Source organism: Thermobia domestica, unplaced genomic scaffold (genome assembly GCF_964235325.1).
Source record: "Thermobia domestica unplaced genomic scaffold, izTheDome1.hap1.1 HAP1_SCAFFOLD_119, whole genome shotgun sequence".
NCBI lineage: Eukaryota > Metazoa > Arthropoda > Insecta > Zygentoma > Lepismatidae > Thermobia > Thermobia domestica.
The window spans coordinates 105,377-121,476 of record NW_027655891.1 but is presented as its reverse complement, the minus strand read 5'-3'; the positions used below and the strand labels follow the sequence as shown (position 1 = coordinate 121,476).

General features: G+C 35.8%; 1 protein-coding gene across 1 annotated transcript; it reads left to right on the top strand.

The window, feature by feature from the left end:
• Window positions 1-426: 426 nt before the first annotated feature.
• LOC145676379 (uncharacterized) lies at window positions 427-10,443 on the top strand. The gene is made up of 3 exons (XM_081747230.1): window positions 427-613; window positions 4,446-4,682; window positions 9,949-10,443. The coding sequence occupies exons 2-3, from the start codon at window positions 4,674-4,676 to the stop codon at window positions 10,390-10,392; spliced, it is 453 nt and encodes a 150-aa protein (XP_081603356.1). The 5' UTR covers window positions 427-613; window positions 4,446-4,673; the 3' UTR covers window positions 10,393-10,443.
• The last annotated feature ends 5,657 nt before the right edge of the window (window positions 10,444-16,100 follow it).

Sequence of the window (16,100 nt, the reverse complement as noted above, 5' to 3'; positions counted from 1 at the left end):
AATAATTTACGGTGAATACGCTACATGCGATGCGTCCGTTCTAACGCGGGCATGAAAATCCGCCATGTTAGTCAGTGAATACAATAGTGTACGCGCGCTACTTCCGTCAGAATTGAACAAATTTCTACTCTGACGCGAGTGTAGCGCGCCATCTCCGATGCGTGATTTCATTGGCTGTTTAGCACAATCGCTCGCAACTCACGGAGGTAAAGGACTCATGAAAATCCGCCTTAAAGCACGTTATAGACGAACAAATATTCCATCATATATTGTATCAAATATTTCATTAAAGTGGAATTTGGACATGTATGATACCAAGTTGTATGCAACTTTTGGGTTGGTTGCAACATTTGATACAACTGTTCTAAAATAAAACATGTTCTATTCCTATCCAACATTGCATCAAAGAAAACAAAAGAAAATCACTGAGCGGTGGCGCTAAAATCAAGTATGGCGTGGAGACGCGAAGCTACTGAAATTCTTATTGATGCCTACAAGCAGCATCCAGTTTTATATAATTGTAAACTGAAAGATTATTATAATAAATATAAGCGTAAAGAAGCACTGGAAAAAATTGTGGCAGAAGTTAGGTTGGCAAGGCCAGAGAGTACAGGTTAGTGACCCATGGGATAACTGTACGAATTTTTATTTAAAAGTATTGTTAATTATCATAAAATAAAAAGCTTCGACACAGTTTAATTTTACAGGTATTATTTGCTTTCCTTGTATACAGGGATGAACTTTCATTTTTTCGCGCTATACGAATTTAATGGACCGTAATGAAATGTGCATGCAGTTTAAGAAAACGATTGTAGAACTTGTTTCGGGGAGAGTTTCAATACTGGTGCAGACTCACTTGGGAAATTTTTAACAGCCTTTATTCCGAAGTTCGTCGTCCGCATTCTTGTCGACAGAAAGCGTAATAATAGCTATGAAAATTTTAAAATCATCAATTTTTAGAACCGCTTTACAAGGATATAATACACTAGGGTAAGGTTGAGGAGGATAAGTAGAGTCGGGTTAGCTTAGAATGTTACTTTTCCACAATCAAACCATGCAGCAACGTTGCACAAAGTACTTCCCTCCGCTTGCCTAATTCTTCCATCTTTATAGCCAAAAAAACCGCAACCTGCATTCTCCTTACATATTATCAAGCAAAGTAATTACAACCTTACCGATTTGTTCCCGGTGAATTTTTTAACTTTTAGAAACGGACGACTAACTTTGGAATGTAACTCGTCTTAACTAGTGATGGGCAGTGGGAATATTCCCGGTGGGAAGGAATTTAAAAAATGGGAATATTCCCGGGTTTTTTCCCCTGGCCTATAAATTCCCGGGAAGGAATTTATTTCCATTTCTTTACTTTATCTTCCAAATTATAAAAACCATATGACTAATTACTTTATTTTAATATATTATGATTTACTTCTAGGTTTTAAAGAATTTGGAGATTTAAAAAAATTAAAGTTATTTGACGGTACTTTATACAGGGGTGCCCACAAGGGGGGGCTATGACGCAAACTGCGTCATTGAAATATTGTGGGGGGGTTAAAAATCCATATAAATATATTTGATGGGGGGGGGGGTAAAATTAATCGAAAAGAAGATTTTTTTCATGGAAGAACACCTACGGATAGACAATTGGGGGGGTGCGTCATGGACATAAGGGGGGATGGGCACCACTGCTTTATATAACTAATAATATGATTTTTTAAGTTCCATTTCCATTTGCACTAAAGACTAAGATGATTGTATAGTATTGGAGGGCCAAAACTAGAAAAGCTAGGATGATTTACAGAAGAAAGGAGTTGATAGTGATGTTCAAGTAGTCAAAGTATCGAACACAAATTTTTAGAGCAGTAGGGAATTTATACAAAACGGAAAGATAAGTGGAAGTGATTTATGTGAGAAAAGAAAGTGAATTGTTGCTAACGAATATAGAAAACAACGTGCCATGCGGGACTCTAACCCGCCTTCGTTCGCTAACGCTCGCTCTGCAATGCTGTCTGAATTTAATGTTGGTAACGTAATTTAACGTATGAAACCATAAAACAACCGCATCGGAATAGAATATCGCAAAAACGTAGGTGCAAAAGCTGGCCCCCAATGCTAAAGAACAGCCAAAATTGGCAAAGTAATAATTTACAAATAATGAAAAGGAACCATTTTTTAAAGTAATTTAGAATTATGTAGAAATAGAGATAAACCCGGAACCAATATTAGTAATAGACGTCGGTCTGTCTTCTCTCTCTGACTCGAATTTCTGAAGAGGTACTCGGACTTCTTTTACATGTGAATTAACGTATGGAATTTCGAGAAATAGGTAGAATGAAAGGTCGTGTATGGCAATGTTACGTGCTAAAATATAAAGATAAGTAAGTATCTTGCAAATTTTGTGAACATAAATATGTATGCGCAAATGTTGATAAATTGGTGAGACATGTATCTTCTAGCATTTACCCAATCTAATTGGTTTATAACATTTATAAATTTAATGTGTTTATAATATCAGTAATAGAGTCAAGTTGAGCAAATCCACTTACATATAAATTTAAACTGTTACTATATAATTTACTATATATTTTTTCACACATATTTAATTGATAGAACATATTGTAATTATACATTTATGCGTACTCTCTAAATATAATAAAGTGTCAATAAAGTAACATAGTACCATTCAGAATATACGTTTTAAAGACTCCTCTGGGGACAACAGTAATAATATGCTGTGATATAAAAATTAATTGAACTTTGAAATCATAATATAGTAATAGAATGCAATTTTCTTTCTGATTGTACATAAATTCCCGGATAAGTTCCCATTTTGGGAATCTTCCCGGGAATTTACCCATCACTAGTCTTAACTGATATATGGGTATAATTACTGAGTAGTTATTTCTTCCAGCAAATCGCGTTATAGTAGGGGTATAAACTTCCGTTGATGATGATATATCCATGAATTGGAATTAGTGCGTAGTTTTAATATATTATTTAACTAACCGCACCTAGTAAACTTTTTGTACAATTAGCAACAATATAACGAGCATTGCTCGAAGGGACGGTTCTACCAATTTGGACACATTTCTTACGTTTTCAGTTAAGGTGAGCTTTGTATTTCTTTGAGCAGAGCATGCACTAAATGAGGAACTCAACTGGAGGGCTAAATATAAATACAATGTGAATTTAGGGCATAGAAACTACAGTGCAAAAAAACACGGACAACCTTGTGCTAAGTGGCCAGTAGAAAGCTCGAATGCTGTGACCGAGTGAGATCAGAAGCGCAGCAGGCGGACCCTGAGCAACGGTAGGGAGTGCGTCCGTAGGGAGGAGGCACGTTAGCGATGGTGGATATGCGCATAAGCGAGAATAGTTGAAGAGCATATCTAACTAACTCTATGGTCTATGGAACCCGGAGGTTCAGTGCCGCGTTCACAAAAGCTCTCCACTGACTTCTATCCTTAGCTAATTGGATCCAGTTTCTACTTTGTATTCCTATCTCTGCGAGATCCATCTTAATATTATCCTCCCATCTGCGCCTAGGTCTTCCTAATGGTCGTTTTCCTATGGGTCTACCAGTCAAGACTTTGAAAGCGTTTCTACTTTCTTCCATTCTAGCTACATGACCTGCCCACCTAAGCCTCCTAGACTTGACGACCCTAACAATGTTGGGTAAACCGTATAAACTTTGTAGTTCCTCGTTATGAAGCTTCCGCCATTCCCCATTCTCGTTCCTCTTGGGTCCGAATATTCTTCTCAGGATCCTGTTCTCAAATACTTTCAGTCTATGTTCTTCCCTCAGAGTAAGCGACCATGTTTCGCAACCATACAGAACAACAGGCATGATTATCGTTTTATATATTTTAAGCTTCAAATTCCTCGACAGGATTCGCGACGACAAGAGATTTTGAACCGAATAGTAACACGAATTCCCTGCTTTTAGTCGACATTTAATTTCTTCGTGAATATGATTTTCGTCTGTTAATATTGATCCTAAATATTTGAAAGTATCCACTTTATCAAAAGTATTATTTAATATTTTAACGCCTCCACAATTTGCCGTATTACGGTCCCGACGCACTTCCATGTATTTAGTTTTCTCTGCATTTACTTCTAAACCCATGTCCCTGCAAGCGTTTAATAATATCTCTGCATTTATTTCTACTGTTCTCCTATCATCCCCTATTAAATTTACATCATCAGCATATGCCATAACCTGGTGAATGCCGTTCAACTCTAGGCCCTGGTTGCTATCTTTCATAATTAATTTCAGTATGCTGTGCATTGACAGTAATTTCTTATATTCTTACTCTTATACCGTCTTATAGAAAAAAGAAATGCCTATAAATTTTATATGTGGTAGAAACGTCTGCTTGAGTGAACCCATAATAACGTTATGAGACTCATTTATCTTATTTATTTATTATTTTTCTTTTTGTTTGCAGAAGCCGAGGTGAAGGCAAAATTTAACAGTCTGAGAACTCAGTACGTCAATGAAAGGACGAAAGTAAAAAAGTCTATGAGGAGTGGGGCAGGAGCAGCAGATATAAAGAAGCCCACCTTATGAAGCTTTGAAAGGATGTATTTCCTGGATGACCACATTGTTCAAAGAAAAAATTTAACAAATTTAATAGCTGAGGCCAAGCAGCCTGTTGTCAATATGGTTGAGCGATATGGTTGAGGTATGTTAAGTGTTGTTATAGATGGTATAGGCTTAGCTATAGTATAAGCCTGTTCACACCGACTAAAATAGTTTGTTTCGTTAGCTGTCAAATTCTTCAATTCTCTATTTCTTCATTTTATTAAAAATATATTGTATCTGATTTTTAATACTTACAAAAACACTAACATTAGCATGTGATAATTTTATAGTGAGAGCATGAACTGGCTTCAATTTTGGTGCAGGTGTAGATATGGCGCACCACATTTTATACGTACAGATAAATTTCAATATTTGGCATGAAACGACATATTTGTAAGGTAGAAATTTCTGCAGGCGACAGAATTAAATACAAAGTAATACAACTATATTTTAGGTTTACAAGTGTAGGGTTACTAATGTAACATGATTACATGTGTTTTATGACGGGTAGAACAAGCGGGTGCATTTGAAAGCTGGCTCTATTAAATGCTATTTTTCACCGGCATCATAGTTCTGCACAATGTACCAAACCTATATTTTATGTTTACAAGTTCAGTTTAGTAGTATGAAACCATGAGAAGTGCTATTGAAACGTCTAACATTGACAAAACGTCTTTTCACTATTCTCGCTTGCGCGCATACGAACCATCGCTGATACGTCTGCTCCCTTCAGACGCAGCCCCGCGCTTCCTCTCGTGCCCAACAGCTTCTGCCTGCTCTGGCTCGGTTAGATAGCATTCGAGCTTTGTGATGGCCACCTACCACAGGTAGATTTGTGTTTTTCCATTGTAGTTTTTATTTGTTAACTAATCTGAAAACTGTATATGGAAATCGTAAAAGAATTGTAATTTTTCAACTGTCACTTCTTGTTTGTCCCTTCAGTTTTATCTGTGGCAAGAGAGATATTTTCATGTTGCCCAATGGAAACATTATAGGAGACAATAAGAAGAAAAGTAGTGAAACAAATAATTTTTCAACAATGGTTTCTAGTGGTGCCCCAAAAGTAAACCTGTACGTCAGTTTATTGTCTACACTCACATGAAAAGTTTTGGCAACGTCGATGATAGTTGGGCCCTTCCATGGGCAATGAGGGAGGTTCATAGTTTATAATGATTGTGAAGCTCATGCTGTGTTGAGGAGGAATGAGGTTGAGTATGAATAAAGTTCAATGATGACAGGAAGTTTGTGAGAGGTACGCAAATATGTTGATTTATTTAGAAATTTACATAAGTGGCCTTTTTCTTTGGCTTACGTTTATATTACTTTAGGATTGTTGTACAGTTAAATCTGATGATGATTTCGAGTTTAACGTCCCTTTCAGCATCGAGACTATATGAAACGTAGACCTACTGATTAACGTGAAATCCGAACCATATGAGCTCCCGCCAGAAATAGAACCACGTCAAATGCGCGTACTCGAACCGCTTAGTCACATGGGAGCTCTACAGTTATATTTAGCGAAATTGGCAAATAAATGTTGCCTGTTTCGCAGAGCGATAACTTGCCTATGTGTGTAAGAAACATAGGTAGACTGGAAATGATCTTAACGCGTGCATTCATAGTACCAACAAAAGTTCGCTTAATCTTACCTTCTTGAAGCATAAATGGACACTACAAGTGGATACCCTCCATTTTACTCTCACGACATCCTCCTGTAACATATGTTCCCGGCATGTGCAGCTCGTTGGTGCCACCCTGAAACGGCATCTGACAACACTGCATGGTTTACCGAGCTACAAGCTGGATTGATTAGTTGCTTGAGGTTATAGTATAGTGTTTTTTCGTGATAAAGCATGGCATTTAGATTATCTTAAGAGGTACAAATCAAGGGAGTAAGATTCGTGGAACGACGAGCCACTCGTGCGGTCCCCTCCGATAAATCCAATGACTCGGGCTCCTCCAATTACTGGCTTACACACACATAGTGACCGTAGTGATGCCCTGCCCTGTCATGTTAAAAGAAACTAGGGAATTAGTCTTCGGGATTCAGCAGTGACTGTGACGCCTGTGCCTCAAACATATCGAGATATTTTCCATTTAAGTTCCTGTGGATAATGATGGGTCCCATAATTCGGTTGATGTATATCCCGCACCATTACTTTTGCAGTAATGGCCCTTGCACTGCAATTTCCTTTTTTCAAAACGATTTCAATCCGTTCTTGGAGGGTTAGAGCGATGCTACATCCTATGAAACGAGAGAGAAAAAGAATTCCATCGTTAACTTCAACACATGCTAATCAAGAGATGGTTTTACGTGAAAAATAATCGCATATTCGTACTCTTGAATGAAAGCTGATCTAGGTCGATTGATACTCTACAAATGTGTCCCCAGTCTTTTTCGATCGATGAAACAACTGAGTACCTACAAGTGCATCCCGACGCACTTGATTTCTACTTATATTTAGATAAGTAATCACAGTCCAAGGCTATAAGTTTCTATGAAGTAGTGACTATGTAGCACTGACTAGGGATGATTCCATTCCGGGACCAAGTACTTGGAGAAGTCCTATATATTGTCTGATAGCTCTTGCAAAGAGAAGTACAAAACCGTCTTCAAATCACGGGCAAACCCGCAACCTGACCCTACAAAGAGAGAGTTTTTTGGTGTTTGTGACCCTACGTATTGCATATTCGACAGAAGTAAAAATGAATGTTAAGATGTTAATCATGTTCCTTTTTGGCTCATTGCTAGAACGTAACTCGGGCAAGAGTTTCATAATATCACTTTCCACCCAGATGTACTCATTTGGTCAGTGTGGCCAACTAATTGTAAATACAGTGTGGCAGATGGCTTCTGTACCACTGGATGTATATCCATGAAACGTGACATATTATTCCTCACAAATATATATATGCATATACTGTGGACGTATTCCTCTTCCAAGGACGCCAGTTTGTCAGTGTTGCGAACCAACTATAAAAAAGATGTGATGCAGGTTTCGTACGATGAGACGTTTATGCACTAAGATTGGCAGAAATATCACACGAATTGTCATTCATACCATTAAACAATATAAAAATACCACGAAGCTATACAGTACACTAACATTTAGAGAACTTCTATTTTGAAAACGTTAGCAATAGTAAGAGAGTGGAGGGCTTGGGGAATAGTAACAACCAAAGAATGTTTGTTGTTGTGTCGAATGATGTTTATGCTAAATTTTGCCTCTATGCATGGAATGTTCAGGCAACCTTTCGAAAAAGTATATTTTAGAATGATTGGCAACACTGCCAAATTGAGGTGCTTGGGCACACTCACACTGTTCTTCATTGTCCAGTGTTGCTTCTGTCACATTTGTTCAGTATTTGTTCAATGACACGCAGTCCATTTGCAACATTGTGATGTTTAGATTTGGTTGGCAACACTCGCAACCTAGAATGGTTGGACTACGGTCACACTCAACGTATTTTTGCTATAATGTCGTGTGATGTTTCCGCCAATCTCGGTGCATAAATATCTCATCGTACGATACTTGCTTAGCACCATCTCATTTTTACAGGTTGTTGGTAACTGACAAACTGGAGTCGTCGGAAGAGGAATACGCTCACAATATATTTTCTCTGTAGACGAGTGAATTTTTTGTCAAGTTTCATGAATACACATTCAGTGGTACAGAAACCATCTACCACATTGTATTTGTAATTGGGTGGCAACACTGACCAAATTAGTACATCTGGGTGCAAAGAGATATTATCAATCTCTTGCCCGAGTTACGTTCTAGCAGTGAGCCAAACAGGAATATGATGGGGTCAAGCGCTTACGCGTAATGCATCGTAACTTTCATTCTTTCTTCTGTCGAATATGCAATACCTAGGGTCACGAACACCAACAAACTGGCCCCTTATAGGATCAGGTTGCGGGTTTGCCCGCGATTTGAAGACGGTTTCGTACTTCTCAGACGATATATAGGTTTTCCCCAGGTACTTGGTCCCGGAATAATATCATCCCTAGTGAGCATTGTTGACGCTGGAAGCGTTAATTGGTAGAGACTGTTTCAAAAATGATTTCAATTACTAAATGCCTCATGATTCTTAAATTCTGAAATTAGCCAAACACCAGCTTGGAATCACTGTTCTACAGTGCTCCCCTTTTCATTTAAAAATTGTAACATCATTTTTCAACACATGCATGTTACATACTCAATATATCTGGTGTGCCCTTCTATTATTTATATACTCTATACTTTTTTCCTTCCAACATACCCTTTCCAAATCAAAAGCGCGATGACGGACTATTGTCTCACCCTATATTTGATATCGTAGTATCCGAAGTCTCAACAAAGTGGTTCTACTTTTTATTTTTGCCAAGTTGTGTGAAATTAGTGATGCTTCACTGGTGTGCGGAAGGCCCTAGTAGTATTTTGTGTAGCATGTGAGGTAAATGAGAAACATTTAACTATAGTAAAACAAGTAAACGTGGATTCTAAACATGTTGTAACACATTAAGAACAAAAAGGCCGGCAAATAAATGAATTTTTGAGGCAAAGTTTATGATAAAATGATTTTATACATTGTTCAGAGGAAAAGGTATTTTCATTATTTTATCTTATTGCAAATATTGTATGTGTTTTGGGGTGCAAACAGTCAATGTGAGAAGACACACGAAAGTGCACCAGTAAATTTTTATGCCTCAATAGAAAAACTCGGAATGCATTGATAGGAGTGCATTGAGGTGAAATGTTTCACCACCCAGTTTACATTTTTTTTTTAAATCCAATAATTATTAAACCAATTGACCATAAAGAAAAAAATATTAATGAATTACTGTAATTACAAAAATCAGAAAACTCGTTTTATAAATTCCATTATTTGTTAATGGATCAACACACACATGTCAGGATGGTATTATGAATTTATCAGAAATATGCTAAATACGAAAGGATTGGTGAAGCATCACGTATGTCTTGTATAATAATTTGTTTCCAGTGTTAAAAGAAGAAAAAAAAAGTTTCTTCTGGTCTGTAAATATAGAGATGTTTTGGTTTTTTTCTTTAATTTCCGATTACAGAATTTGGAAATAAACAGGTCAAAGTTAATGAGGTATTACATGCGTATGCATATATGCATAGAAATAAGTATAAATTGTAGCCTTTTGTTCTAACGATTAGCAGTGTCGTTTGTAGCCGCACATGTAATTTCTCAAACCTTTTTAAGTACTCATAGTAATTTAGCACAACCAAACAAAGTAATATTTGAATGGCTGATTTATTTAGTCGATAGCTCTTTCTTGAAACATTTATAACAATCATTGCCCTTTCTCAGCAGTGTTGGAAAGATAAATTTACAGGTTTACATGTACATTTCAGGTACAAATTGATCCTGACGAAGTGGCCTATTACACAGTTGAAGACTTCTCTTTGGATGGTGAAACCGTTCCTAGTATAGAATCACAAATGGATATACAAGAAGAGAGTGCCAATATAGAACCTACTTCAGAGACAGACAACTATGGTACTGGTGTAGAGCGTATAGACGAAAGAAATTCATCGCCTGTTGAAGGCAGGCTTGGCACAATAAACATGAGGAAAAGAGCTTCAAAGGGACTTGAGATCGCTAGTTTTCTGACGAAAGCAACGGGAACATTAGATGCTATTGCGCAAAGAAAAGTTAGTGCGAATTATGATTCCGATGGTTTGGGTCAATTCGTTGACAGAACATATTCAAAAATAAAGAATAAAAAAATAAAAATGGAGCTGAAGCACAAGATTTTAAATGCACTAATGGAAGCAGAGATAGAAGACAGTACATAATATGCTTCTTTAAGTCATGTGTTAAATGCAAAAAATTTACAAATAAATACACATAAGTTGACAAGGATTTTCATTTTGCATTAATTTGATACCTATATATTTATTACAGTTCATTACAGGGAGTTTTAAAACGATTATTAGTGCCAACTGAAATTGCTGTGATTTTAGATTAGAAGCAAAGTTAATATTTTTATTATTCACCACACTCACAAAGTCTCAATTCTTATGGCTACAATGTCACATTTATACTCTGCAAATATCAGTTCAATTTCTACTATATATGCAAGTTTCTATTGCTTTCGTTAAATTTAAAGGGCTTGAAAAATAAAAATTGTTTTCTTAAACTCTATAACGACATACCAAGACGCAGTACATTTCGGTCCTATGTAGGTTATTTGAACATAGTATCAGTGTGGGCAGAGGTTTTATTCAATTGCAAGAGTTATCTTTTAATAAAAAGAACTGCGAACAATGCTGCCCATAAAAAAAAACTGCGGACAAAAAAATCGCTTAGCATATTACCCAGCGCAAAAATGGGAACAAAAATTACTGAATTATATTTTCATTTTGGTCCCTTCTAGAATTGCCGTGAGAATTGGTACTTCGTGAGAATACTTTTGCTTCTGGTAAATTTGGTTAGCTGGCCCGTTATTGAAGTGACTGCGAGCACGGTTCGGCGCTTATGTTTGTTGAACTGTGCTTAATGACAAGAGCTCATTACTACGTGAGAAACACATACAATAGTCGAACATGATTAAATTTGTACATAGGTTCGTACGCTGTAGCATTCTGCAGAGCTTGTTTTGCACTAAAATGCTGCTGCACATGAGTTTTTTTTTTCACAATGGAGAGGGAGGTAATTCACTCATGGGCAAGAAATTTCACCACCGCCATGCGTTCCGCGAAAGGCTTGCGAGTCTACATATTAATCCATTCTTCAAGTTACTGCTCGGTTATTTAAAACATGAAAAAGATGTTCAAAATGTGTGAAACAGTTTTAAACATTTTGAACAGTTTAAAACATGATGATAAACATATATTTCAAAATCGTGTAATAACTTATTTCTTAAGACTTAATGCTCTTAGCTTACAACTGACATTATTATTTATTTTATCCTGGTTGACAGGGTTGACAAAAACAGGGTTTTTATTGAAAAGAAGTGTTTTTTTTTTGGTTTAAACCAGTTTTATTTTTATTTTTTGTATAAACCAGTTTTATTTTTATTTTTTTTTGTTTAAACCAGTTTTATTTTTATTATTTTTTTTGTTTGCTTGTTTAAATAATTTGTTTTATGTATTTATATCACATATGGACAGAAATAAGTTTGTTTCGCCTTGGCGCTATTATGCAACAACAGGGATATGCTGGAAGGGGTCACATAAGCTTAAAACGGAATCCAAACCGCTTCACGGCTTACATCCGAGAGAAATTGTTATCCATTTAAACTCGAAACCGGGACTAATTTGTCACAAATGCGATACGTCTGCCGACTCACTCACGAAGGACTCCTGATAATAATACGGTGTATTGATCTTTACATACTTGTTAATATAATTGTCAAGTCATTTCAGAAGGAAGGACAGGGTTACATATGGACAATTTCAAAATATGCAGAGTACAGAAGAAGTAATTTAGTCCAAGTTAGTTCACTACGACTTTTATTAGTCCAAGTAAAAGAAACACAAGTACTTAATTTGCATATCAGTAAGATAAGTGAATAAAGATAGAATTATTTCAGTCCACTTTGGCTCTGACCCATAAACGGATGCCAAAGATACTTCTGATTTCAATAAATGTTTCTCGTGGGATTTGTATGATTCCCCCCCCCCCCCTCCAAACAAAAGTACGGCTTTTCGATGTATTTTATGAATAGTAAACATTATTAAAACGAAACAATATTTAGAGTTTTTCTTTTTATTGCAATTGCATGACAGTAATAACAAACTACAAAAAAAAAAAAATCACAGAAGATACATTCATAGACCTATATATGTCCAAAAAAGAAACTTGCTTTTGTAGTTTAATCTCTGTGAGTAATGAATGGGGAATTTAGGTCTGAATATAATACGAATAATACACGGGAGTGAAAGTGATAACCCAAGAATGTGTGTTCATTAAGATGTTACGAACACTTACACTTCTATGAACATTTTTCGTTTTTTGATTTAAACTTTTTTTTTCAGCTGGTTTAAACCAGGCAACCCTGCTGGTTAAGACTACATTGTGTTCGGTACAGAATATTTCAGTATAGATTAGTAATTTTCGACTTATTTCATATCACGACCCCCTTTTCTTACACCCTCTTGCCAGTGATTCTCGTAAGTAATTTCTTGGTTGTGATATGCTTTTTAGGTGGATTTTAAAATCTACCTACTATCGAGATTTCTCACAATCTATAAATATACATGGTGGTGCAAAAGTTCTCACCACCGTGGTGTGTTGAGGGAGTATGATGAAACTTGGAAGTAGTCTTACACATCAAATATGCTATCAACCATCATAAAGGCCATCTTTGATTGATATTCGAAATTTGTGTTAAGGCTAAAATTTTACCAGAAATAGCTTGTGCGGTTGTTTTAGTCCTGAAACAAATCATTTCGAACTTACCTTTTCTGAAAGTTTCCTAATTATGCCCTTAGGGGCTAAGCTCGCGTTTCGTGGAGGCGTTTGAGATTTTAGTTGCAAAATTTAATTACTATTTCAAAATACTGATACTAATAAAATAATTTTAAAATAATACAACTTTGAAAAGTAATGTTTGAAGTATGCTTCATGTTATTCTAACTTTAGAATATTTTTTTGCAAGCCTATATAATTGGTTGCTTTTTAAGTCAATAATTTATTGAAGAAAAGTAATATTTAGGGCGTTCATAGCAAAATGCTTCCAAGTCTATTTTCAATAAGGTTCAGGTTTGCTCAGCAAGTAAATTCTATTCTATTCTATTCCAAACAGTATGTGCAGATCCAGAGTACTGTTTTGGAGGTTAAAAATGAAATTGGTAACCTCAAACAAGAACTGCAAATGTTACAAGCTCAACTAACCTTGACGCAAAAACAAATTTTGAATTTGCACGTGGAATCTGGACCTAGTAGTATTGCTAATACTCGTAGTGTAACTAATTCACTATACAGTAGTGTAGCTAACACCTCATTAACTCGAAGTTCTACTAGTCGTAGTAGCAGTAGCAGCACTAACGCAAGTTATGAATCTAATAGTAAACCAAAATCTAAAAGTAAAAACCGTAATCGTACTCATAATAGAAAACCAGTTCAGGTTACGAATGCTAGGCCCATTAAACGTAGCGATATCGAATCGTTTGAAAAGTTCTTAGGACATGAAAGCGAAATCACAGCTTCAAACTTCTTGGAACTGTTTGAGAAAACTGTTAAATTAATGCAAATTCCGGAAGAGCAGTATTTAGATATTTTAGATTTTTTGATGCAAGGATCTTCTAAATCTTGGTTCCTTACTCGTAAACCTGACTTTAAATCATATAGTGATTTTGTTTGTGCTTTCAAGCAACAGTTCGAATCCCCGCAAGTCGTAGCTGGTAAAATGTCAGTATTGCAATCCAAAAGGTACGACCCCAAAGCCGACGGTACAGTTTACCAATTTGTAGCAGATCGCTACCATAAGATTCGAGAATTGAATGAAAACGTTAGTGAAGCTTTTATTTTGAATACAATTAAATTGTTATTGCCTAATTATTTTCAGAAACAATTGGTTTTGTTACCATCCTTGGATTTGCAAACTATGTTAAATGTTGTTCAAAATCTTGAAACACTGTCAAAAAACAATGACAACTTTAGAACAAATAGTGGATTTCATAAGAAACAGATTCGTGTAAATCAGGTTAATGCCCAAGAAGACGAAAGTAATGAACATAATCTTAGAGAATCCCAACATCAAAGCAAAATCAAAGGCAAGAAGCAACCCCACAGCAAAGGTAAAAATCAACATTTTAAGAATAAGAACAAACCTAGGAACGTTCATTCCCAGCGTAATCCTGAAAACGATAATCAGTACGATAGCCAAGAAGCTATACATTACACTGATACCAGGCGCGCTGATAATGGGGGGCACACGCCTCAACAATTTCCAACTTTTCATCCTGGTAACCAACCAGCTTTTATTTCAAATTTTAATCAACCTCATACCTTCCCTCCTCCTACATCATTAGGTAATCAGAGTAGACAAACACCGTTAAACTAGAAACGCTCTGCCGAGAGAGTGTTTCTGGTAGAGCTTATGAAAACTTTAGTAATAGTCACGATTTTAGTAATGAAGATGCACTCAACCCAATTTTTCCTGTGGAATACGTAATGTTGAGTAAAAATATCAATAATGTTGTTAATTGGGACGTAGATATTTCTGAAGATGAAATAGAAATTGATGAAAATGTATGTAAGGGTAATAACACTCGTACTGCAGAAATTTATTGTAAAGTATTAGATACTCAGTTGAAAGCATTGTGCGATACAGGTGCTTCAGCATCCCTTATTAGTTTTGAGGCATGGAAACGTATTTCTTCCGTAATTTCACATCCGCAATTAAAACCTGCACCACATATTCTCTTGGTAGACTATTCTGGTAAACGAAAAAAGCAGGTTAAGGGTGAAGTAAATATTTGTGTGGAAATAAAACACTTGATGTTCGACATAAGAGTTCTGGTAGTAGATGAATTAAATACCGAATGTCTTTTAGGTCGTAATTTCCTCACAATTGCCCATGCGATGATAGATTTTTCGAAAAACGTAATTAGTTTTTCTGACGGAAAAGAAATTGTTGTTGTTCCTATGCTCATTGAAAAAACACATAATGAAGAAAATAGTCGTTGTCAACCTAAGAAGATTTTGACTTATGCTGATCGAATAAATAAACCTGTTGACACTGAGTTTGGTATTTCTGTAGAAAATAATAACTTGTCAGATGAAAGTTCAGAGTTCGAACCCAATCATGATTATGCATCTTCAGCGTGTCCTGTAATTAATAGTTTGGTTTCACAAAAAGGTAAATTAGAACAAGAGTGGATCCGTGTTTTACATGAACGAGATCAGGCGTATTCACAGTTGAGAAAAGAGTCGAAAGATTTTCGAATAAAAGATCTTAATATAAATCAAGCAGTAGAAGAGAATTTTTTACTCGAGTATTATGGTTTACAAATATCAGAAATTGATAATGAGATTCAAAATGCTCATGGTAATATTCAAAGTAAACAGGAAAGTTGTGGGGATAAGGTATTAAATGATAATGCTATTTTTGAAAATGTGTATGCTGTAGCAACAATAAATGAAATTAGGGAAAAGGTACATGAGTGTAATCATTTAAATAATGAAGAAAAACAGCAATTATTTGATTTGTTAGTAAAACACCGTGATATATTCACAGATTATCCAGGTAGGTGCAATCAATATAAGTATTCCATAGATGTTGATACTAGTGACTCTATAGTAAAAAGACAATATACTTTACCCTACCATTTCAAAGAAAGCATTGACAAGCAAATTAATGAATGGTTAAAAGTAGGTGTCATTGAACAAGCAGTGTCGATACATAGCCACCCAATTTTTTGTGTACCCAAGAAAAACACAACTAAACCTAGAGTCGTAGTCGACCTGACTGAGCTGAATGAGCATGTTAAATTAAAACAATTGAAAGTAAACCGAATTGATGATTTATTGTTGAAATTTCAGGGTGCTAAGTTTG